This window comes from Protomyctophum bolini (assembly GCF_963924005.1).
Source record: "Protomyctophum bolini genome assembly, chromosome: 4".
In the NCBI taxonomy this organism is placed as follows: domain Eukaryota; kingdom Metazoa; phylum Chordata; class Actinopteri; order Myctophiformes; family Myctophidae; genus Protomyctophum; species Protomyctophum bolini.
This window is the reverse complement of record NC_137865.1, coordinates 35,189,032-35,211,839: the sequence shown is the minus strand read 5'-3', so window position 1 is coordinate 35,211,839 and position 22,808 is coordinate 35,189,032. Positions and strand designations below refer to the sequence as shown.

The 22,808-nt window shown below is 42.0% G+C and overlaps 2 protein-coding genes across 3 annotated transcripts; both read right to left on the bottom strand.

The window, feature by feature from the left end:
- Positions 1-4,625: 4,625 nt before the first annotated feature.
- akip1 (A kinase (PRKA) interacting protein 1) lies at positions 4,626-9,006 on the bottom strand. Of its 2 annotated transcripts, none has more exons than XM_080761534.1 (4): positions 8,423-9,006; positions 6,625-6,693; positions 6,405-6,518; positions 4,626-5,714 (listed from the first exon to the last, which is right to left on the bottom strand). In XM_080761534.1, exons 1-4 carry the CDS (start codon positions 8,636-8,638, stop codon positions 5,568-5,570), a joined length of 546 nt encoding a protein of 181 aa, XP_080617660.1. In that variant the 5' UTR covers positions 8,639-9,006; the 3' UTR covers positions 4,626-5,567. The 2 variants fall into 2 exon arrangements, with proteins under 2 accessions (XP_080617660.1, XP_080617661.1); XM_080761535.1 differs by having other exon boundaries at positions 4,626-5,708.
- A 1,105-nt stretch (positions 9,007-10,111) lies between these two features.
- On the bottom strand, positions 10,112-14,688 carry rpl27a (ribosomal protein L27a). Its single transcript, XM_080761490.1, has 5 exons — positions 14,655-14,688; positions 13,957-14,020; positions 13,754-13,829; positions 12,508-12,682; positions 10,112-10,275 (listed from the first exon to the last, which is right to left on the bottom strand). The coding sequence occupies exons 1-5, from the start codon at positions 14,655-14,657 to the stop codon at positions 10,147-10,149; spliced, it is 447 nt and encodes a 148-aa protein (XP_080617616.1). The 5' UTR covers positions 14,658-14,688; the 3' UTR covers positions 10,112-10,146.
- Between the last annotated feature and the right edge of the window lie 8,120 nt (positions 14,689-22,808).

Genomic DNA, 22,808 nt, shown 5'->3' with positions numbered 1-22,808 from the left:
TCCACTGTTCGTTGGGGAGAACCCGACATCAGTACCAAATGTCTCCACAGTAAAACCCTGCAGTCAGTCCACCCCTGTCATCCCACACCAGCACGTGCCTCTCCCTGTGCTCAGGTCAGTGTCCTGGGTAACACTCCAAACAATTCAAGAGATCATTGCACACTTTTATTATGTTTTTTTTATGATTAGAAACATTAAAACAGTTGATAATGGTGTCAGGCTGGTGCTGTCAATGTCAACTGACGGGTCAACACCCTTACTCTGCATGAAAGTGACATACGGGATGTGTTATCATCCGTACATTGTGGTCCTGTGAAGCTCAGCATAATAATAACACTTAAATGGTACATTTATATAGATAGAGCCTTTATCCAAGGCGCTTTACATATATTGTGCATTACATTCACCCATTCATACACTAATGGCGGAGGAAACCATGCAATTTGGGGTTCAGTGTCTTGCTCAAGGACACTGTAGCAGTTCTTTCGAGATCTCCCCATTTTCTCGTCCAATTTTATGTAATTCTATGGGGAAATAATTTCTTGAATTTGAACTTTGTGTGGTTCTGAAGGTGCAGTCTGGGCAATCCGTTCTGTCCAACAACTTGCTGTGTGCTGTCCGGTCGCACCCTGGGCATTACAGAGTTCTTACCAGGCTGCAGAGTGTTAGCCAGGAGGGAAATCGATGGCCTGTACTACCTGGGCACTGTCGTACAGGAAGTACAGGTAATTTAGTGGTAGACTTAAAATGTATTTAATTACCGGTATAGATGCTATAGCCATATAGCTGGCAGTAGGCTATATTGTATTATATTACATATTATCAGTGATTTATCTCCATATAGTTTTACCAAAAGGCGCAATAAGTTGATGGGCAGAATGTTATTATTTGTTTGTTATCAAAGTTTTTTTTAATTGATTTTTCAATTTTTCAAAAACAAACATCACATGATGACATACATAAAAGAAGGACACAAATAAAAATAAATAAAGGAACAAAACATAACAAGCAGTCAAAAACTAGGACAAATGGACAACACTCCTCAATACACTCTTCAGTCAGTGGTTACCGTATATCATCTGTAATGTATTATACCGATCCTTAATGCACCAATCCTTTTATATAAAAATAAAAAGTAGTCTCATATTAAATGGAACTTTCCTTTGACATAAGATGCTGTTTCAGTCGTAAGTCGGGTCCAGGCTGTGAGCTCTGGTGTAGAAACTCTTCCAGTTCCTCAATATCAACCTGGCTACAGTGATAAAGCCTGCTGTCACCAATTCATGTTGTGCCTTGGTGACCCCCTGTGGCAAGAGTGTGTTATCTCTCAGGAGACAGAACCTTGGAGATTCTGGTATTTCAGTCCCAACCATTCACCAAGTTTTCTCAGTACCTCTTTCCAAAAGGGTAAAACCAAAGGACATTCCTAAAAAGCATGTAAAAATATATCATTTTCTCCCTTACATTTCCAACATCTTTTGTCTTCAAGCAAGCCCATCCTCAACAGTTTCACAGGGGTGTAGTAAAAAAACTTGCTTCTTCTAATATGGCCCACCCAACTTTGGAAATTATATTCGACCATTTCTCTTCACTTATTTCACATCCTAAATCTCTTTGCCATATAATTTAAGAAAGTATGTTATTACAGCACATACTGCATATTTGTTGCTGCCGGGAGGAAACCACCTAACTCCATTTTTGAATTTGTTTTTGCATAAATCAGTGCTATTAAACACCCTTTATGTCTGTATTGTTTCGAAAATATTGAAGCAATGGAAAGTAGTAAAAATTGCCTTGGACAAAACCACTTAACTCCATTGGACCCTCAAACTGTCTGCTAAAGCAGCTAACTCCACCTCCTCTCCCCCCTCTTATGCAAGTAATTTACAATATATAAAGTCACAACACCAACTTTGATGGGGAAGTATTGCTTTTTGTTTCCAAAATATAAGGTTTTCTTAATTTTCTGAAAAATGAACATTTTGGTCTTAGGTGTTTTTCTCCTGACAGCAGAGATATGAAGTACTCTACACAAGTTTCATATTTTTGAGTAGTTTAGTTCAAATTCGAAGTAGTGAAGCAGTGATAAAATACCCACAAAATAAATGTGTGCTGGTTAAATAAAACAAATTACCTTTTCCAATGAATCCCACAACAGGGTCGCAGAGGAGTGTGGGTAGTGGAGTTCGACCACCCAGGTAGTGCTCTTGCCGGCTTTAGCTTCTCTGAGGCATTTCGTCAACAGCTTGTCTGTTCTCCGGACATGATCAACCACACCAAGGCTCACTCACACCATCTAGGGCCCGGGGACACTGTCCTGACGCCATGGGACCCGGCCCTAAAGAGATATGGACCTGGGAGAGTGCTGACAGGCATGGAGCGCAGAGACAATCTCAAAGGTATGATCTCTGTAGCTGCTTTCTGGTCATTGACCCTGCAGTATACAACACTATGGTCTGTGTCTTTCTTCCATATGTACAACACTATGGTCTGTGTCTTTCTTCCATCCAGCAACAACAGAATGTGGTGCAGGTCTACAGGTGCTGATGTGGGACGGCAGTGTGACCGAGGTCCCCATCGACCTGGCTGTGTTCATCCATGCCTCCCACCACGAGAGGATGGTCAGGGAGCTCCCCAGAGCAGCAGTTCCCAGACCATGCCATAGTAACTGGTTCTGCCTTCCCAGTTCCTCATCATGTTCTCCCCAAATCTGTTGTGACCAGCGCTGCCAGTCAGCAGCAGCTCCTTCAGTCCAGTACTGTCCATTAAGCTTCCGTCCATGGCCATCCTTAATATACCCGCCGCCCACCACTTGTTGCAAGTGCAGTCCCGCATCATGGCGGGACGGGTTTGAGAGAGCTGAGCTGGAGAGGCAGGTGGATCTGCAGTTGGAGGGCCTCAGAAACACAGCGAGCAGTATTGAACCTCCTGAGGGCCTGAGGAGTAGTGAACCTGAGGTGGCATCTTCTTCTTCCTCTTCAGCTCTGTCTGGTGAGGCCAGTTTGGAGCGGCCTGCCTTTGGTAAGGTGAGGAATGAAGCAGTGTTGATTTTGTCAATTAATACTATGACGAAAAAATGTTTGTCAACTGCCTTTCACCAACGAAAACTAAATGGAAATTATATGAAAACTAAGCTATGATGATTAAAACTAAGACTAGAATATAATTGAAAATTTGTTAGGACGGTACTAGTGGACAAGAGATCCAGTATAAGTCATTTTACACTTGGTTGCATGCTGAAAATAGCCGATCTACAACGCAAGTGTAAAATCAGTCATTACGACGACATCAAGGCCCGCCAAAATGCATTTTAGTCGACTAAATTAACTGTAGATTTAGTCGACTAAAATCTTATGATATTTAGTCGACTAAAACAACATTAACACTAAAACATTCCAGTTGACTAAAATGTGACTAAAACTAAATCAAAACTATTCAAAAGACTAAAATCTAATTTTGCTGTCAAAATCAACACTAGAATGAAGAACAGGAGCGACCTCCCTGGAGATACTGGAGACGCAACGCTCAGGAGCCACAGCACACCCAGCCAGGTATACTGTATAAATCACTGTCTTTCTAAACCATTAGTTCTCAAACATGTTCATGTCAAGGACCCCCAAATTGATATTTATTAGACCCCCCATTGTACGGCTCTAGCAGTCATTTTCAACAGTTTTCATTTCGAGGACCCCCTTTTTGACATGCATTAAGCCAGGGGTCAGGGGTCATTAAGTCAGGGGGTCGCCCAATTATGCATAAACTTTCCCTATGATTATATCTGGTTTTAGTATTTATTTATGATGTATTTTCTCTATTAAGGTTATTGCAGCGGTCAATTTCTATTGGGGGTGGGGAGGGGGGGCGGGGCTGGGTCCGCGAGGCATGGCCAAAGCATTTCCAGGGGTCCACAGCCAAAAACTGTGAGAACCTCTGCATTAAGCTCATTTTAACAGCATTTCTATCTGACTGGGACCCCAATTTATATTGTAAAATCAATGTAAATGTAACTCTGACTCTCTGAGTGTACAAATGGAACACACTCTATACCCCTGGGGGTCCCCGGACCCCGCTTTGAGCACCACTGTATAATCAATGAGACATTTACATTATACATTCAAATGGATACAGGATGCTGTGTACAGTAGATCTGAATGTTTAGCCCTTTATTTAACCTCTCGGAATAAATCCAAATCCTGTACATTTTCTTAAATTTGTTTTTGCAGCCAAAACAGGGCCAAGGACCTACCAGCCTATGAGATTCAGCTACCCTGTCCTGCAGTTCAGCGCCTCGCCCAATCACAGCTCACTGTTCCAATCACTTCCTGCTTCAGGAGGAACACAATCAAACATGAGCGACGTGTTTGGTTTGACCGATCAAAAACATCGACCACCACCTATGGGATTTCAGTCTCTCTCCGACGCCCCCACTGCTGTTTACACCTGAAGAGGAAGACCATGCAGTAGAGATGTCCCGATCACCTTTTTTTACTCCCGATCCGATCATTTGAGTATCAGCCGATACCGATATTTCCCGATCCGATATTTTTATTATAGAGGGTATGCACATGCATAAAGTGAGTGGCAAATCGAGTTTATTTAACGTCATTTAATGCAATCAGACAGGACTTTTCTGATTGATTGTCAAGGCCAGAAAGTACTTTTTGTTACGCAGTAGGCGTTCCCACATAACTTCCAAGTAGGGAATAGGATGTCCCGAATCAGGTTTTTTGCTCCCGATCCGATTCCAATCATTTGATTTTGAGTATCTGCCGATACAGATTTCCCGATCCGGTATTATTTTTATAGAACATGTTTATGCCATATCACAATAGCACAATATCCTAAATCACAAGTCTAATATGATGATATGGATATAATATTGATATTAGAGATGTTCTGATAACGTTTTTTTGCTCCCGATCCGATTCCGATCATTTGAAAATGACGTGACCGGCCCCGATTTACGATCACGTGATCGGATTGGGACAACCCTACCATGCAGTATTTAAGACTTTAAACATATATGATATCCAAGAATACAAACACTTGACATTACTGTATCGAAGCAGTGCCTCCAAACATTTACTTATTTTAAAAATAGTCTTTATTTTATTATGTGCATATAGATTCTGTGGTGTCCTATGGCAGAATTTCTGCATGTTCACATAGACATTTGTAAAAATATGGCTTCTCATTGTGCAGCAAATAAACATTTAAACGACAATAAAATGTAAACTGTTAGCACAGTTCAAAGGCCGAAGTCCTGTGGCTATTTGAAACACAATACCATAGAATCTTGATTAGCTCTTATAGAGATGTTGTGCCACTTCACCGGCAGACAATAATTCTACTGGCCCAGCAACTGAGTCACACAGCATCACGTCATCACTCACAAGCTGAGCTTGGCATGACCAAGAGAAATTATGGCACTGTAGATTGGGCTTAAAAAATATACAAACAATAAACAAACAAAGCTCAAAGGCCCCTGAAGCAATGGTATATACACATTACACTCATACTGTACAACTTACAGTTCTTATCTATCCGGATGGTAAAAGGGAGTGGTATCAGAGGTTAAAGGTGAGGTTGATACTCTCTCCGGCATTGATGCTGACCATCTGGGTCTGTTGGAGTGAGTCCTGCATGCCAGCGGTGATGGCGTACGTCCCCGGGGACACCTCGATGCAGAAGTCCTCTCTTGGAGATACCTGGCCCTGAAGACACGGCACATATTGAACCCATTACCATTAAGACCCAAGACCGGATTCTACTAAATGTCTTCAAGATCCTGACCGTTTTCAGAAAAAAAACCTATGTTTCCACTGTATATCAGTGGTTCTCAAACTATTTCATGTCAAGGATCCTAATTAAACATGTATGCAATTGGCCACCGACCGTCATCTGAAAATATGTTGTTCCAGCTAGGGAGCCCCAGAGGCAAAGATTTGAGTTAAAAACATTTGCTTTGAAATAATATATATATTCAAATATTTGCACACGCTTTCATGGTTTTTTTCAGGTCTAAATGGCTTGTCAGTGATAAAGCACTTCAACAACAAAGGTTCTAATCTAATAGAAAAATGTGAGACAATTTTCCAGTAGGCTACTGCTTCTGTGGCGTTCTGCACGCAACAATAATGCCTCCTCCACCATCAAAGAAGATATTCGTCCAATTCCAAAGCAAACGTTTTAGTTTCGCTACTGCAGCACAGTAAAGAAGTTTGTCTGATTATTTTACTCTACTTTTGTGTTTGTGTGTCTAAAACTCTCATATACTATAAACAATATAAGCTTAGGCTATGTATGCAGTAGGCACGTGCGAGTGAGTGCAAGTGCGTGCGCATGACGTCAAGATGTCGTGGTACCGGGGGGGGGGGGAATCACCATTACACCACTGGTCTTACCTGTATCCTTTTTGGCAGTGCAGGTGTCCTGGTGGTCGGTTGTGAATGGAACCTGCGCACATGGCTTCTCTCCATTTCAGTAGGATCAAAGCAGCAGTCTGATTGATAAAGATTCTGAACAAAGTGATTTTTACTATACAAAACCAGCACAATGTTGTATACATAATATGGTATATTATAACATCACATTGTTGAATCTACAGTTAAATAATAAACTGACCTTGCATTGATCAGTAGTCTGAACCATGAACTCAGCAATGGTTTCGAAGGCACTGTCCAGATAGGTTCTCTGTAGGGAAATTAAATATAATTGTATGAGAGAGAGAAAGGAGAGGGGTCTTTGATCAAACAATGGACGCCACCTGGTGGCCAAATAAACTGATCACAAATCTCATAATGTTAAAACAGTTTTAGAAGCCACTTTTAGGCCAGTGCAAATGTGCAATATATAAATCTCTTCCATTTTAATACACCCCCCCCCCCCCCACACACACACACACACCCTAGCCATGGTTCACATGACGCTCGTATCATGACAGTCATGTTTACTGTTCCTAATATATGTAAACGACATGACTTCAGCTTGTGACTGCAACTTGTTCCTGTTCGCAGACGACTCAGCACTGCTGGTCTCGGACAGGAACAAACTGCAGGTTGAAAAGACCCTCAGCTCTGAACTCGGTAGAATCTGCACCTGGCTCGCTGATAACAAACTATCCTTACACCTGGGAAAAACTGAATCCATTCTCTTCGGATCAAATAGTAATCTCAAAAAGGCAGATGGCTTCTTGGTTAGAGTTGGTGATGATATTATCACACGGAAGGATCAAATTACCTACCTAGGTTCCATCCTGGAGGCCAATCTTTCCGGTGATAAGATGGCCACCAACGTAATCAAAAAAGTCAATCAAAGAACAAGATTCCTCTACAGGATCTCCTCACTGGTCGACAAAAACACCTTGAAGACCTTAACAGGAGCCCTTGTACAAGGTTTCTTTGACTATGCATCCACCTCCTGGTACCACAGCACCTCAAAGGCCCTTAAAACAAGGCTCCAGACCTCCCAAAACAAACTGGTCAGGCTCCTACTTGGCCTCACCCCCCGAACCCACCTCACCCCTGCCCACTTTGACAGGCTGGGATGGCTTAGGGTCGACGACAGAGTACAGCATCTTGCAATGGGTCTGGTCCACAAGATTAGATACACCACCAAGATACCCATGTACCTGTCTAAATACTTCCTTAATGTAAACGAAGTCCACACCCACAACACCAGAGGGAGTGCAACAAACCATGTACAACCCAGATTCGGCACAAACAAGGGACTAAATTCTTTTCGCTCCTATGCGACCAAAATGTGGAACGCCCTACCAACAGTCATTAAGACATGTGAATCCCTTGGCTCCTTCAAAACTGCTCTCAAAGGGCACCTACGGATGGCTGCAATTCGAAACTGGCCTCTGTAAAAGCTGAATTTGTATCTGGATTGTACTATGTTTTTGTATGGACGTGGTGTTGGGTGCCTGCACATATGCACACATGGCATCAACGCATGGTGTTGTGTGCAGGCGCCCTACACTCTGTCTTTGTACTATGGATTGTACTATGTTTTTGTATGGACGTGGTGTTGGGTGCCTGCACATATGCACACATGGCATCAACGCATGGTGTTGTGTGCAGGCGCCCTACACTCTGTCTTTCGTTTTTTTTTTCTTTTATCCCCCTGTTCCCCTCACTGTATATATACTTTTTTTCCCTTTTCGCTTCCTATATGATGAATTCCTGTTCTGTTCTTTAACTACATAGAAGTGTCTATTTGTTTGTCTCTAAATGTTTTGATGAATTGAACAATGTGGACCCTGTTGTAAACAAGTGTAAGGCTTAATTGGGTCGTCCACTCACAGTTAACAGTCTTTGTATTGAGTTTGTGCTTGAAATGTACTGTAATTCTGCAAACTGTTAATAAAGATTTCAATCAATCAATCAATCAGGGCTAACAAACACACACACACCCCTACCTGTACAGAGGTTCTCGCGACCTCATCCGTGCTGGGAGTTTTGCACTGACTCGCGGCACTGGATCGTCCGGATGGTCTGACTCTGGACCAGCCCTCGTCCCCTGTTGTCCGGCGTCTGGAGGCTCTCTCCAGGACCTGCCGTCCCAGCTGAGCCGAGCGGCGGAGGGAAGACTCCAAAAAAGCCTGGTTGGCCAGGGGTTGGTCTGCCATGGTCATCTCGGAGAGTCGGAGATCTACACCCGTCTATGGACTACAGCCGTTCCGTTCCCCTGGCCCTGACCAACGGTCATTTCTAGATACTCGCTTTGCTTTTAATGCTTTAACCTATAGGTTCGGTGATTGTATTAAAGACAATTGATTAGCGTAACCATGTCTATCGTATGTCTGTCAATAACAGTGTGCAGCAAGTTATTCGAAAAGTTTGTCCACCCACCGTGTTGAAGAAGCGAGTATTTATTATTTAATGAGTCGTAGGAACGTGGAATTTAACATTAATCACAATTTGAATGAGAAATCACAAATCAGAGCCAAACGGATTACGTTTGCGCGCATTTCTATTTGCTATCTAGCACCATTCCATAATGCTACTTGTTTTGCTCTCACAGGAAGTCCTGGAGACGAGCAGACACTCCGCCCCTCCGTAATTCATTCATTCACCAATCACCAGCATCTTTCCTAGGGGACCACCAGTTGTCCTTGAAGGGATTACAGGTGGTCCCCAGGCCCCAGCTAAATGATGGGAGAGTTGGTAACCAAATAGACCCTTATAGAGCTTGAACTCGAGCGTAAAATTAAACCAAATGGACCCATAAAACGGCTATAGCCACTTGGCCAAAATGTGCTGACCTCATTACATTTGTGATGATTGAAATGGCCGTTTTTAGCCCAAAACTAATGCTTGGAATGGATTCAGAATCATGACATTTTTGCCTTATACAGTATAGGATGTCTAGTATAGGTCACATATAAACACCTATAAAAACAATTGCTCAATACCCACAGCTGGTCAGTAAGTGGATTCATGAATAAGTAGACATTTACTATAGGATATACCAAATTTCCCAACACACAGCTGCCAGACTACTGGGCCTTGATGTGAAAGTTTGAAAACCACTGCCCTATGGTTTTGCATCACTACACAAATGATTTTCCATTATTTTGTTTGGCTATTGCTATACCGGTAATTTCCCTTTAATATACATATAGGTTTATCTCAAAAGTAAAAAGCCATATTTAAATTACAAATATATCAGTCCTTAATGTAAAAGTAATATTTCTCTACTATATCTTAAGATTTAAGCACAATTTTGACCATCAACATAACATTGATGTTGATTTACAGCATTGTCCAACACTGTAGCCCAGATGGGAGGTGGCATTATATATACATATATAGTACACAAATGTTAAATGGTTTCCTTGCACAGTATGAGCCGAGGTACCATTCCTGAACATGTGTACCCGACTAAAGTATAGTGGAAACATGTACGGAGTGGGATCAACCACAATTCCTGCACATTTATCTAAAACAATTCATATTCAAAAGATTCAATTTAAAATCACAGGTAGACAGATATTAGCTAGTCCGAACTAGGCTTTTTCATTTTATTTTGTACAACAGTTTGTTTTTGCTCAAAAATAAGCTCATAAATTCTACATTCCAGGAGAAATACAAATGACCCAACAGTGTGTCGGACAAACAACTTTATTTTTTGGAAAAAACACTATGCCATCAGCACGCATGCTCCTCCGACTGCCTTGATCTTCTCCTCTGCTTTTCTGCTGAAGAACTTGGCCTTGACGATCACTGGCTGCTTGGGCAGCTTACCTTTCCCCAGGATTTTGTAGTAACCCTGTGGCGAACGAAAACACAATTAGTCCAGTTCAGTTGATGTAGTACGCATATTAACACTTACACCGAGTCAGAACTCAGCTAAATGATGGAAGAGTTGGTAACAAAATTATTAGATCTTTAACTCTTGAGCGTAAAATGAAATCAAATGGACCCATCCAGGTGCATTCATTTTACGCTCTCAAGAGCTAAATTGTTGTTAGATACCGGCATTAGGCTACTTAATTCAAGTAGTACACACAATTGGAGCATATAAAATAATCAAATGTTTGCCTTATCTCTCCTATGTTAAACATCAATACAGCATGGAATTGTGGACTAAATCAATCCAACGACAATAAAATATTCTTTAGTTTTGGGTAAAGGCTAAATCTCATCAAATTCCGAATGGTGGACAGTCCGTGGCTTAAATCCTGAATAAATAATGGGCCCACCCCCGATATGAAAAAGATTGAAAACATCTAGGTTGTATCGACACTGTAACTGCCCATGTGGCTGACTGGCCTCCCAGGGACCTAGTCGGTGAATAGGAACAGTCTTCACTCTCAGAGAACTCAAGCACACCAAGATAATGAGTAGTATCAAGATGAGACTCTAGAGTCTCTTAAACGGTTAATTTCAATTAACCACTCAGAGATGCCAAGAGTTAACAGTAGGAGTAGATGATGGAATCTAAAGCCAATGCACTATGCATTTAATTCATACAAATGACGTTAGTTTTGTGGATTCATTTCACCAAAACCAGAGCAGAACTCCCACACGGCATTGATTGCCCGAGTTGATTTAATAATTTAATACAGTTGTAACCACTATATTAATGGCAAGTATTTTATACAGCTTAAGTTAAACAAATCTGAACTATCCCTTTAAAGTGGTATGACAAAAAACAAACAAATCCCAAATACACAGACTTGCCAAGTATAGATGAACAGATTAAGTTCAGTACTGGATCTGTGGCATACTAGGAGCTGTGAAGCAGTTGTGTTATAAATGTAGTCCTTGGACTTGCCAACTTATGCCTTGTTTACATCTGGAATTTACATATTCAGCAAGCAGGATGTAACACTCAAACCCTTAAGCCAAATACCAATGCTAGTAACTTCTGACTCCGCACCTCCACTGTACTCAAACATCTAAGTGTTACGGTGAAGTTCAGAAGATGATCACATGCCAATTTTACCTAAACACTGCCATGACGGAAGAGGCAGAGATTTTGGTATTGTAAGTCGACTCTAGATTCCTGTCAAATGGTCCCACCAGTAAAGTTTCATTTTAACCTGGTAAACCATCCCAGTCACGTGAATTCACATCATCTGTGTTCTCTGGAGCCCAGTCTGGCCACATGCGCTGGCTGGGCATTTTGCAGTTTAAGAGCCAATCAGCATGTCCATCACAGGGCCCTCAGTGCAGATGCTGATTGGCTGGTAATGTGAAATTCACACAACCGGTTTTCAAGGCTAGTATAATTTTACCCAAGTATAAAATTGTAGCATAATTACACAGCTAAATATTCTTCAATGTAAAAATCCCTCTGTGACAGGGGCAGTGTCTCCTTAGTAATCCATAAGACAATCCAGTCAGTCTATGGGTGAAACTTTCTTAAAACGGACATAAAATCCATTAACTTATGCGTTATCAATAAGCAGAATGGGCAAAAAACACTTAAAAACACTTCAATTGGACATGGGTTAAGGTTAGGTGTGCTGCCCCGTGGGAGGTTAGGTTTAGGGTGAGGGTTTGAGATAGGTTGTACTTGTAGGACTAATGACTGGTCTAACCAATGACTAGTCTAAACCAAAAACTGTCTAAACTAAGTACTGCACCCGCAGGGGGGTGCATACTTAGTTTAGACATTTGCTGCATGTCTCTCCCCGACTCTTCCCCCTGGAACCAATGTCCTGGGTTTCACTCCAGGCATAGAAGCCGTTACATGTCATCCCTGCAGTGCCTGCACTCGGATGCAGTACTTAGTTTAGACAGCTTTTGGTTTAGACTAGTCATTGGTTAAACCAGTCATTAGTCCTACAACTACAACCTATCTCAAACCCTCACCCTAAACCTAACCTCCCACGGGGCAGCACACCTAAGCCTAACCTTAACCCATGTCTAACCAATGACTAGTCTAAACTAAGTATGCACCCCCCTGCACTCAGCTTTTATTGCAGTCCAATTCTGCATATCAAACAAAACTCTTCAGACATCCTCACATCCCAAGCACAGGGTTAATACTTACGGCGCGGACGGCATCGATGATGGGCGCAGCACCTTCCGGCTTGGCGGCGTAGTTGAGTCTAGTCTGCTCGCTCACCAGAGTCCACAACTTGTCCAGGTTGATGGTGGGGCAATGCTTTGTGTTCTTCTTCAAATGGTAGTGTCTCATACCCACCTTACCAAAGTACCCAGGATGGCTGAAGATTTAACACAGGGTGAAGGGAGGATTAGGCAAATAACTACTGCATCCAACATATTCAACAACATGAGCCGGTGGCATGGGCTCCACAATAATTAATACCACTATTGAATGACATGGCTGCAGTTCATACGAAGTGTTATGCTGCTGTGTTTTCTGAATGTATAACTGGTTTGTCATGCGTTTCACTGTTTAACGCTAAAATATACAATATCACAACAACTAGGTTGCATCGACACTGACTGTAACTGCCCATGTGGCTGACTGGCCTCCCAGGGACCTAGTCGGTGAATAGGAACAGTCTTCACTCTAAGAGAACTCAAGCACACCAAGACAATGAGGAGTGTCAAGATGAGACTCTAGAGTCTCTAAACCGGTTCATTTCAATTTAGATATTAAGACCTATAACACATCTGTGTCACCTTATAGCTTTTAAACCACTTTAACCGTTATTTTAAACTTTAGCTGATGAAAAATAGCATATCTATATCGTAAACACGTGTGCAAATCTTGAATAGGCCTATATTCTTTCACAACAACTTCTTTTCAACTCAAATCTGTGCTTCTGGGGGTCCCTGGAACATCATATGTCAAGATGGGGGCTGGCAGCCAAATACATTTTTGTATTTTGGGAGTCAACATGAACACAACACAGTACCGGGGTTCAGACATAAGCCACCTCCTACTAATACATTTTGAGAACCACACTGAGAGAACACTAGAAATTGACCTCAGGTCTTTAATTTAACCACTCAGAGATGCCTAGAGTGGGGTTCGTAAGTTTTTCCGACCAGTCACTGGTCGGGACAATGCACCAAGTAGTAGGGGATAACCGGAGCAATGTTTAGAATGAATAGAAGTATGGCTTGTTTTCATTTGAACAATTAATTTAGACACAAAGTGAATGCAATTACTAGCCACTAGGCTAAGACAACATCTGTCTGGGGTTGTCATAAGTTAAGAGAGGGCATCCATACATTTAATATCTGAGCACCCAAATGCATAAACTTGATATAAGTCAATGTAACAAAGCATTTTTACTAAATAAAACAAAGTAATTCATACTCACTATTTATCGAAGTTGATCCTGTGGTGATGCATGCCACCAGCATTACCACGACCTCCAGGATGCTTTCGGTGCTTGCCTGTGGTAGGTAAAATGGAGAGGTAGGTTATGTTATGACAGACAGTTCTACCTGCCTGTTCAATGCACAGAAAAAATGAGTTACGGGACAGTTTAAGTTCTATATGAGGCGTTAGTATCCAACTCACCAACGCGACCATGTCCGTGGCTGACGTGCCCTCGGAGTTTCCTGGTCTTAGTCTTCTTGGTAGGCTGTAAACACATTCGATAAGATGAACATCTCAGAGTATAGCATAGTTAGCTGACATGCTAGCCTATCTTGTTAAGTAGACAGACAACTGCTTAAACCCAATAGGCCTATGCTTTATTCGGCCAATGTCAACCCAACATCAGTGATGGTCACACTACATTTTATAGCTACCGGGTAGTGGGTACACGCTAGTTAGCTCTAGAAACTGTGGGTTTTAGGGTCCAAATACATAACGTTAGCTCAATGCTAACACCGTCGGTGTATCAGGCTCATGCTAACCCAATTTAGCTCCCCTGCCTCGGCACAGACTGGGGCACATTTACAAGCTCATTGGTGTTCTAGAACAGCCATTACACTCTCGTTGCATTTGTGCTTTTTGTGTTTTTAAGACATGTGGGCAGTCAGTGGTGTGAAGTCGCATGGACGAGCCTGATATAGCGAACTGTAAAACGTTGAGTCTTCTCCCATTTCTAACGTGTTTGTGCTAGTTTTATCGATAATATTATATCGGGACCAGAGGAAAGTCGAGAATATACTTGGAACTACCCTCGGCATGCATTTTCGTAGATAAATAAAGTGCGGATGGACGTAGATTAAAGTAAATAGTGAAGCACTGCAGTATATTACAGCACCTACCATCTTGGAGGAGAGTTGAAAGAGGAAAGGGAACTCAAAGTCTCACGGTTTTGTGCGAGATTTTCTTTTGGGATAGGTGGAGAGTTAAAAGTCTACAGCGACGCCTACTGGCGGGGTAGACTGCAACGAACTGAACGAAGTCGGTTAATTTGCAGATTGTTGACATAATAAGAAAGGTTTTTTGATACCCAATTTCTGGAATATGTAATTTAAAATGTATTATTCGTGGGAAGTTGGCTAATAATAACCTTTCTATTCTATTAACATCCTATTAAATTTAAAATCTGTATTTGGCATTATCAATACAGAATATTAAATAAAAGTATTTTTTTTGCAACTTTGTCTTAAATCATGTGAGCTGCCTGAATGAACTGAATGTCAAGAAATGTTTCCCTCAGATGTGTGTGTGTGTGTGTGTGTGTGTGTGTGTGTGTGTGTGTGTGTGTGTGTGTGTGTGTGTGTGTGTGTGTGTGTGTGTGTGTGGGTGCAGAGAGGGGTACTTTTTGGTAGCCTATGTTGTTGTATCAAACAGGCAGAGACAAAACAGCATACGCTTTACCTCAACCATACACAACATAAGTTTCAAATGTATTGCAAGTACTTTGCGTCAACTTTACCATGAGGCATCCTATTACCGGTATTTATGTTTTACTATTATGTATGCAAAACATTACCAATAATAGTATATGAGATTTTGAGGGATTGTGAAGGGCGACAGCAGCTGAACATGTACATCAGCTTCAGTTGAAAGTATATATGCTACTGTATATTCTGTCTTTCACCATCTTGCAGTGGCACAACAAGTAGAAATGTCTGGAGACACTGACTGATGATACGTATTATTATTACCACCTCTCTCCACCAATCATATCTCTGACGTGCCCCTCAGTGCTGAACACACAAGAGAAGAACCCATCCGCTTTAGCCTCACATCAGTTCACACCCTACCCTGACAAAATGTTCTTTTGTATTTACAAAGCAAACATCTAGTTTTTCCTTTGACTACAACTCATAGTCAGGTAAGGGATATTTTAGTAGGAGGTGGCTTATGTCTGAACCCGGTACTGTGTTGTGACTGTGTTGTGTAATCACGATTACATTTAACAAGTACAATGTTATTGTTATGCTGTTGGCCTATTTGTCAGAATAGAACACGTAGTCAGTAATGGATATTGGATATTGTGGAAAATTAAAAGCATTGAATGCTGTATTTTAGCACTTCTTGGGGGGGTTTAGTCAAACAGCTTTCTGCTGTTTGACTTCACCACTATAAATTTGTGTTCTTATTACTTTCTTTCTTTATACCAGTGGATTCAACCAGTGGTCCAGGTACTGCCAGTGGTCCTTGTGGGGGTTCCAGGTGGTCCCCAGCTAAATGATTTGCGAGTTGGTAACCAAATGGACCCTTAATATATATCTTTAACTCTCGAGAGTGTAAAATTAAACCAAATGGGTCCATTTGGTTTCATTTTACTCTCAAGATTTACCTTATAAACATCTGCATTACTTAATTTACAAGAAGTCTGAACAATTAGAGAATGTAGAAGAACTGTTATCAACGTTTGCCAACAGCATGGAATTCTGTGTCAACGATAACAAAAATATTCTTCAGTTTTGGGTCTGAGAGGCCAAAAACTCGTCAAATGGTGGTCCGTGGATCAAATGCTGAATAAATAATGGAACTTAATGAAAAAGGTTGAAAACCACTGCTTTATATTCTCCCCTATATCCCCCAAAGAACCCCTGGTGGTAGATAGAAGGATTGTGTTGCGAGTGCCATGGCAACTAACTTTCCCCAAAGGCGGGCAACACTGTTGCCACGAGAGGCTAAACTGCGAGCACTGGTGGCACTGTCCCTTGATACTGGCCCAGAACCAACAACCGCAGACCTGGCAACTACTGCACTGTCCCTTGATACTGACCCAGAGCCCACAACATCTGCAGACCTGGCAACAACTGCAGCGCAGCACAGCTTCATAATACAGCAAGTAATACAAAGAAAGAGAAAGGTATATATTAGCTGTTTGTTGTGTTGTCAAGTGTATCTGAAAATGTGAATTGACAGTAAAACTGTTTGTAATGACTATAGACGTCTTGGTGGAATTACCGCATGTTTCTTTATCTTTCAATATAACAGCATGGCAGCCCTGCTGTGTCCTGTGGGATGGAAACAGCATGCCATGGGAAAACCGAGGTGGGCTCTTTGTTTACAAAAAGGCAAAGGCATCCTCCTGTCTCATCTGTCGCTGACAGAAACATAGCAACACAACTAAGGAGAATTAGGTAACAACATCAAATTAACTGCTGGCTCTTTGAGATGAAAATCATGCATCATCATGATGTTTTGAATCAACTTATATGAAAATGATGAAGATTTCAAAATCATGTTTTTCCAATTATTTTAGTTTCATATTGAGTGATGATAGTGTTGAAATATGGGGTTTAATTAATGAAGTAATTCTTCAGCAATTTTCAAATGCCATTTTAGCAGAGGACATCAGTAGAGGAGAACAAATCCAGTCACATTATGTCATAATATGATTCTGTATTATATACAGGTGTATATGCCATTGTGTTATATTGTAATTAATAACGCTGTGTGGAAAGTATTGTTCATGTAATTTAAATTAAAAATGTAATAGTCATTATTGAACTTGAACTGATTTGTTTCTGTAGGACTGATCCAGTGGCCCAGAGGATTCTGGGTAATTCCTGTGTGGCAGTGGTGTGTCTGGAACGCCTGCGGCTCCAGGTGGAACCTCACCAGTCTCTGTCCACGGCAGCTTTCCAGAACCAGGTGGAACCTGACCAGTCTCTATCCATGGCAGAATTCCAACCAATCGTGTCTTTGGTACGGCTGCATGCTCCACAAACATCCAAGTTCTGGACTACAGCTGTTGACAGTTCTTCCTCTTTGGATCATGCTCACCAGGTATGAATGTATATAGCTTCCAAACCGTTATGACGACTCTTTTTCTCATTCATTATCAATGGCATTTAATTTTTGTAACGTTAACCCTAACCCTCAAAGCTGTACATAGGAGGGGCTAGCGCTCCTCAAAATGAATCCTTGTTTTTAGTTATTATATAATAATTAGTATGATTATGATTATTATTGGTATCACACACTTTAGTTTATAGTTTTAAAACATACTTACATATCTAATTTCTAAAGGAAAAATAACTAGAAATGCACTCTGTTGAGGTGCCAACTTGCGCCTTGCAGTTGGCACCTCGACAAGTAGTGCAAGTACTGCTACTAACTAATGTCTATAACAACTGCAGTTCTAAATCCCCCCCCCCCCACCCATCTGCCTTGTTTCCTCTCACAGAATGGACACAAGCAAAGCGTGGAGGATAGTCCGGAGATCAGGGAAGAAACATCTCCATGGTCACCCATTCCATGCTTAGATCTGGACCGTTCAGAACCAACAGCATCATCCTGGACAGAGCCTTACAACCTCGACAGCCCAGAACAAGACGAGGACCGTCAGCCTACCCCAGATACACCTCACTCTCTGCTCCGATCTGGATGGAAGGCCATTTCAGAGCCATTTGAGATGGATGATCCACAACCAGAACAGGATATGGTGATTGAAATAGATCCGGGACCAGAACTCTCTCTGCTGCTGACACCACCGGGACAGAGAAGATGTGCCTTTGCCCTCGACCTAGACCATGAATCCGAATCCAGTTGTGAATCATGGGAAATGGAACCTGTATGTGAGGAGAACAGCGAGGGCCAACGTATGGACTGCTGCTTGTCCACACGACACCAGGGGGTTGTTTCTGCGCTGCGCCAGCAGGCCGGAGCTGAAGAAGAAGAGACTGAGGTTGAGACCGAGGATGGATTTGGAGCCGAGACTGAGCTTAATGCTAGTGTTGATGAGACCGAGCTTAATACTAGTGTTGATGTGACTGAGCTTAATGCTAGTGTTGATGAGACTGAGCTTAATGCTAGTGTTGATGAGACTGAGCTTAATGCTAGTGTTGATGAGACTGAGCTTAATACTAGTGTTGATGAGACTGAGCTTAATGCTAGTGTTGATGAGACTGAGCTTAATGCTAGTGTTGATGAGACTGAGCTTAATACTAGTGTTGATGAGACTGAGCTTAATACTAGTGTTGATGAGACTGAGCTTAATGCTAGTGTTGATGAGACTGAGCTTAATACTAGTGTTGATGAGGCTGCTGGCGAGGATCCAGGCATTGAGGCTGGTGTTGCAGCCGGCGCTGCTGAGACAGACGGTGAGACTGACGTGGAGCCAGCTGTTGTTTTTCCACAGCAAATAGATTTTAGTTTTAGTCATAGTCTTTTGAATAAAACGTAGTCATATTTTAATCATCTGAAATGTTTTAGTGTTAGTCTAGTTTTGGTCGACTAAATATCATACGATTTTAGTCGACTAAATCTATAGTTGATTTAGCCGACTAAAATGTATTTGATGCTGTTGGCTGATTTTACAGTTGCTGAAAACAAATAATACAAGCTCCAAACGCGTCGCAGCGCGACGTGTTGGGAGCTTGTAGATCGGCTATTGTCAGCATGCAAGTGCATGCAAGTGTAAAATTACTTCTGTCTTTTACTGTCTCTTGTCTACAAGTCCTTCCCTAACATTTTAGTCCAAGTTTTTATTTGTAATTGTCAATATATTTAGTCTTAGTTTTAGTCATCATAGCTTAGTTTTCATTTAGTTTCCATTTAGTTTTTGTCAATGAAAAAAGGTAGTCGACGAAAACAGAAAAAGGTCATAGTTTTAGTCGACGAAATCAACACTGCGTGGAGGCTGGTGCTGAGGCTGATGTTTTGGCTGGTGTTGAGACTGCAGGTGCTGCTAAGAAGAGCTGTGCTGAGGCTGTTGGTGTGCGAGGGGAGACGGAGAGCGAGGATTTCTGTGGCGTGTGTCTGGACGGAGGGGAGCTCCTCTGCTGTGACGGCTGTCCCAAGGTCTTCCACCTCGACTGCCACATACCTCCTCTCATCAGCTTCCCATTGTGAGTGTATACGTGCTAAAACATGGACTTCACCTTGACCCTGCAAATAATCGGAGATTGGATTTCGGTCATAATTTCATAATCTGCACCCCTAATATATGAACCCAAATACTTGTACAGGTAGTCATCAAACTGTGTTGTTAAGTGTTTTGATAACGTGGTTATTGTTGAGGTGGTTATGGTCGGTGGTTATTGGTTAAGGTCAACCAAGCCTCAGTGCCCATGCTTTTATTCTCATTCTCATTCAAGGTCAACCACACCAATGCAACTCATTGAGTTGCAATGAGTTGCATTGGTGTGGTTGAACCTTAAAACAGTTTTGTCCCATTAAGGAGTCCCTACAGACCGGTGTGGTCTGTGCTTTATTAACTCTTCAACTGTTGTTTTAACAGCATCCATCTTCATCCTACAGGGGCAACTGGGTGTGTACACTGTGCAGGACAGAGCAGGACGACCCCGTGGAGATGATGTATGCCTGTGAGAACACACAACCAAAAACAAAAGCCCCGTACACGCTATCCAACGTGGACCAGAGGGTGAGTAGTAGTAGAATACAGTTCAGGAAATATTATGTCTGAACAACAACAATCTTATAACAAACACGATGATTGCTTTTGTCATCGTTAGGGATGGAGCTCGAAAATCTGATACCTGGAAAAACCTGATAACAAGCTTATTGAGTACCATCAATAAGCTTTGGGCTTATCAAGCCTGTTATCGAGCATAGCGGCCCATGACGTCGGGTTTAAACAATCAAGACAAGAGGCGATCAAGAAATAAATGTACTATTCATTCATGCTGGCACAAACATGTCAGTCTAAAAGTGTATTGATACCTGCCAACCAGCGCTGCACGGGTAAACAAAAGTTCTGTTCTGAATTTATTGTGGTCTCTCAAAATCATATAATCAACTCGATAGAGCCTGGCTCGATAAGCCTGATCAATAAGGTGCTCGTTATCAATAAAAATGTACGAGCTCCATCCCTAGTCGTCGTTCCCCGATGTCGTGTCTCCGCCCCACAAGAAAAACAATGTCCACATTATATTGTTGAGAACAGTCAACAGTGTGTCTGTGTTTGTCTTCTGCCCTTACAGAGATGTGAGAAGTTGACCCTGCTGTTGTCCTGCCACAAGCTCAGTCCTCCGTTCCATGAGCCTGTCAGTCCATTGGTCAGTTACGTCAGTGGTTCACAAACGTTTTAGCCCATGAACCAAGAGAGAGATTAGACGTCAATGTCTTTATATACAAAACAAGAAAAAAGTACAAATCATAAAAAATAAAAACAGCTAAAGTTTAAAATAATGGTTAAAAGTGTTTAAAAGCTATAAGGTGACACAGATGCAACCTCAGGTCTAAATGGGTTTTAATATCCTGCTGTGACAGTGTGTCTCTGAATGGCTCTCCAGGCTCGTAACTACTACCAGACCATTAAAAGGCCTATGGATCTGTCTCTGATCCGGAAGAAGCTGGATCAGGGAAACACTCTGCACTACTTCACCCCCGAGCACTTTGTGGACGACGTCCTTCTCATGTTCAAGAACTGTGCCACTTTCAACTATGTGAGTTCACACAGACAAACAAAGAATTCAGAAATGATATGCACGGTGGCACACTCGATAGTGCGTCGCCTCACAGCTAGAAGGTCCAGATTCCCGCTGGAGGGTGTTTTCTCAACTTTGCGTCATCAGTGCATGCCCATACCCGAGGTGGGGTTGGCGAAAGGTAACCTCACCTCACCAGGCTTTCCACCTCTGAGGAAAGCCTGGTCTCTGTTCCAAAAGTGCCGTATGATCCGGTCGGGAGCGGATGATATCGTTACGTCATGTTGTAGTATTGTTTTGTAGTCATCAGGGAGGAACAATCAAACGGAACTTCCTTTTCCCTCAAACCGGAAGAATAACAATAAAAGCTCTCGTAGCTTTTATTGAGAAAAATCGGTTTGAGGGAAAAGGAAGTTCCGGAAGATTGCTGACTACAAAACAATACTACAACATGACGTAGCGGTATCATCCACTCCCGGCCGGTTCATGAACCCGAAATGGAATGGTGCCCAGGCTAGGCGAAAGGGCCTTTCTGTGTGGAGTTTGCATGTTCTCCTCGTGTCCCTAGGGTAGGTACCCTCACGTTCTCCCCATTGGTTGGAATAACGTGTTCCTGGACTCCTCATGCATAGAAGGAAACATGATGTAGAGTGTAGAGCCCAGGATTACATTAGATAATTGACACTGGGTGAAAAAATGGGGTACAAAATCGTGGGATAAAATTTAAAAGGTTAGAGATTATATGATTTGAGCTTTCACCTAACTATAATCGAATTATTGTTCATAATTAATTCCTCATCCAACTACTCACGTGTCATCAGCGATAGGCGAAGTAGAATTTGGATCTCGGATACATTTGCATAATGAGTACAGATCTATTTTTGAAATTAAGTGTATACGCTATTATTATGAGAGGGCGTGGGAGAGAGTCCCTGGCTGTTACAGTGCATTAGAACCAGTTCCCAACCACTGGTACTTGTACCACTGGTGGTATTGAGCCCCCCCTCAGGTGGTATACAGATGAGTCGCTCAGTGGAATGAAATAAATAATATTTATATACAGGTATAGTTCTTCTGACCAAGCAATTGGTTGAAATAGGCTATCCAGCCGTGCTGAAATGGGCATGACAGCACACCTAGCAGTTAATAGAAGATTTGAGAACAGATTAGAAATATCATCAGTTGTGTTGTGCTGATTAGTGATTAGACCGAGTTTGGTCAGAGCAGCAGCATTATTGGTGTAGGAATGGAACAAAAAGGGCAGGTATACACTCCTGTATTTTTAACAGCAGTTATTATGGTGGTACTTGGAGAACCAAATATTTTCTGAGGTGGTACCAATTGTGCTTTACAGTTTACACCTCTGAACAGGTGGTCACTAAACAGGACACTAATAAAGTATGTGTCTTAATTGTTGTGTGCTTTGTGTTATAGCCAGACTCTGAGGTGGCCAAAGCGGGCCGTGAACTGGAGAAGTTCTTCTTGAAAAAGCTGCAGGAAATGTACTCTGAACAACACAGCTTCCCATTGGCCAGCCAGGACAGAACGGAAAGAAAAAGACATGTATTACTATTCAGTGGGAGGAAATACTATGACCTATGATTGGACCGATTTTCG